At 48.6% G+C, this 2,973-nt stretch overlaps 1 protein-coding gene across 1 annotated transcript in view; it reads right to left on the bottom strand.

Annotated features, from left to right (window-relative positions):
* Nucleotides 1-2,399, bottom strand: part of LOC104982792 (pregnancy-associated glycoprotein 1-like) — a 4,636-nt gene extending 2,237 nt beyond the window's left edge. Inside the window, exons 1-3 of the mRNA XM_010832249.1 lie at nucleotides 2,206-2,399; nucleotides 368-509; nucleotides 182-280 (exon numbers count right to left, since the gene is read on the bottom strand). Of these exons, the coding sequence (XP_010830551.1) occupies nucleotides 182-280; nucleotides 368-509; nucleotides 2,206-2,399 (435 nt within the window). The remainder of the gene's footprint in view (nucleotides 1-181; nucleotides 281-367; nucleotides 510-2,205) is intronic.
* Between the last annotated feature and the right edge of the window lie 574 nt (nucleotides 2,400-2,973).

Here is a 2,973-nt window from a genome sequence, read left to right as displayed (position 1 = left end):
CACACGGCCCTTTACTCTCAACTGATTGGTTTTGTGGGAGTCACTGGCACAGCTACAGGGCTCAGCAGCACCTGCAATGGTTTGACATGGCCTCCAGAGGGCGCCCTCCTCCAAGCTGCTGCTGCCCAAGGGTTCCTGCAAGCTCCAGTTTGAGAACCAACCCTCAGTATTGTCCCCTCACCTTGATGATGTAGCCTCCACCTGGCACTGGGTAGTTGATGCCATTGATGGTGAAGATAATAGAGGGCAGTGTATTGACTGCAGAACATGAAACATAGTGCTGTTAGAGAGAGAGGGTGAGAGGTTGGCCCTGGTGATTCTTGTTATGTGTGGAGACTGGGAGTGACCCTGGAGCATGACCCTTCACCTTGGAACCTGGTGGCATGGGCCCGATGAGCTTCTGCATGTTATCGACCAGTGTTCTTGGGCCTTCGATGAATGCTGCCCCGGTGTCAACAAAGGCCTTGCAGCCTCCAGAACAAGCAATAACCTTTCTTTCAATGGAGATGCTGAGAGACAAAGGAAGAAAGTGGGCATCAAGGTCACTCTGAGCCTCCCCAGAGTTGTCCCCTTCCCAACTGTTTCCTAAACAGCCCTTCATCTCTCACCCTCTTTTCCTTTGCTCTCGACATAGCACCTTTCTTGACATCCTCGAATGCAGTACTTGAATACACCAGGATCTTTTGTACCTTGACACAAGCTGGTCTTCCTTCCTAGAAGATTCCACTGCACTTTGACTAGCAAATTTCTTCTCATCTTCCAGAATCCAGCTTAATTGTATTGTTTTCAGGAAGTCTTTTCCCCAGTGTTTATCAGTCTCCTGTCTTAGTCACTCTCTGTAGACCCTTCCTCATGTCTGCTGCTGCTAACTCACTTCAGTCATGTCCGACTCTGTGTGACCTCATAGAGGGCAGCCCACCAGGCTCCGCTGTCCCTGGGATCGTCCAGGCAAGAGTACTAGAGTGAGTTGCCATTGCCTTCTCCTCCTCATGTCTGCTGCTGCTAAGTCTGCTGCATGTCTAGCATGTACCAAAGTCACAATTCACTTTGTGGGCAAGTCACTTCATGTACATCTGCCTTCTTAGATGTGAAGGCGAGTTTTATTCTCCTTGCCTCCCTAAAGTGCCTGGCACACAGTGGATGTCCAAAGCTTGTCTGTCCAATGAGTGAATGAAGACTGAGAAAACAATAAGAAACCTTCAGAGAGCTGTATCTGGTGGGGAACAAATAACAGGTCACACACAGAGTGAAGATGCAGATTCACAGGGGCAGCAGATTCTCATAGTAGGGAGAGAGAGGGGCTTCTCTGGTTGAGAGTGTCTCCCAGCACTACTCCTACAACCAGCTCAGACCCTGAGACCCCGGCCAGGAAATACATGATGAGGCCACAGAAACTCCAAAGGACAGGTCAACTTTTGTCTGAGGGTATCACACAGAATCCTATCAATTATGCCTCTTGTCCTCAGGTCACTCCTGGATCCCACCTTCCTGATTCTCTGTAATAGCCCCTGTCCCACTGTGTGCCCAAGAACTTGGTGTGTCTTTTTTATTAGTTGCTTTCACATCTTAAGACTGCAGCCAACCTCTCTCCACTGCTGGGTAGCTGCTCCCTAAGAAGACCAGTTTTCCCCATTTTCTCGGGACTGTCTCTGATTCCTAACTGTAATTTATCTGTACTGAGAACTTCCTATGTCCTAGGTAGCCCTGGACAGTTGGTCATCTTACCATAACTCTGTTCAGGCTGGAGATATTTTCCCTGGTCCTCTGTCACCACATGGTAAAATCCTCTAACCATGCTCCCCACCTCAAAGGGAAGTGGGTACAGCCCTCTCCCAGGTACACAGACCTCTCTGGTGCCTTTTAGGACCATGATCAGAGCCATGCTCAGAAGGCCTGGGGATTATGAACCCATGGGTTGTTTGTATATCTATGTGCTTGTGTGTTTGTCTGTATGTGTGTTTGTATGTGTCTCTGTGTGTGCTTGTGCATCTCTGACTAGCTATGCATGTTTATATGTGTCTCTGTGTAGGTTTATACATGTCTGCTTGTGTGTTTCCATGTGTCTGTGTGTCTGTCTGTGTCATTGTGGGTAGTGTATATGTCTGTGTGACTGTGTGTCTGAAAATACATTTGTGTGTGTCTCTCTGTGTCCATGTACAGTAGTGGGAGCATCACTTGGGCTGACCCTCAGAGGAAGAGGCTTACCAGTCCATGTGTACACTCCGGTCACCCGCTTGGATCAATGGTACCCAGTTGAGCTCTCCCTTGTAGTAGCGGTGGTCCATCCCACCAAACATCACCACACTGCCCTCCTGCTCATCTCTGTAGAGAGAAGTGAGGAGCGATCCTTTGAGGACAGTAACAATAGCACTGTCTGACAGCTGTGCTTGTCCACCCATCAAGGCCCTAATAAGGTCCCCATGTACAGATGCAGAAATTGAGTCTAGGAGAGATTGAGATCAAGACTGAAGTCTGTTACTGACTAATGAGTGGCACAGAGGAGGTTAGAAGCTGAATCACTTGGCTGGGCTCCACCCACTATGTCTTCTGAAGACGCCCTGGATCTCCAGCAACCTGAGTGCTCAGACACCCTCAGAGGACAGGGTGCTGAAGTATTTTGGCTTTCCCCTTGTCATTTTTTAAGGAAAATCAAGGCCTGGGAATTCTAAGGGTGTGGGTTCAGGTCACCCAGCGTTGGCTCCAATGGCCTGTGACCTCTACTGTCAAAAGGGCCCCAAACACAGAAGGGACCCCACCTCTGCTCTCCCTGTCTTGAAATGCCTAATATTTCTTGAACAAGGGGTCACACACTTTTGTGTCCCACACTTTCATTTCTCACTGGCTCCTACAAATTGGGTAGCTGGTCCTGGGCTCCCAGTGAAATACTAATGAGAAAGGAAAGATATCCACCATCCTTCTCCTTCCTTCCTGATCAAATTCATAAGCATAACCTAATACCTTTTTCTTCAACTT

This window comes from Bison bison, unplaced genomic scaffold, assembly GCF_000754665.1.
Source record: "Bison bison bison isolate TAMUID 2011002044 unplaced genomic scaffold, Bison_UMD1.0 scf7180017860521, whole genome shotgun sequence".
Lineage (NCBI taxonomy): Eukaryota > Metazoa > Chordata > Mammalia > Artiodactyla > Bovidae > Bison > Bison bison.
The sequence above is the reverse complement of the archived record's forward strand: the minus strand, read 5'-3'. Positions and strand labels throughout refer to the sequence as shown.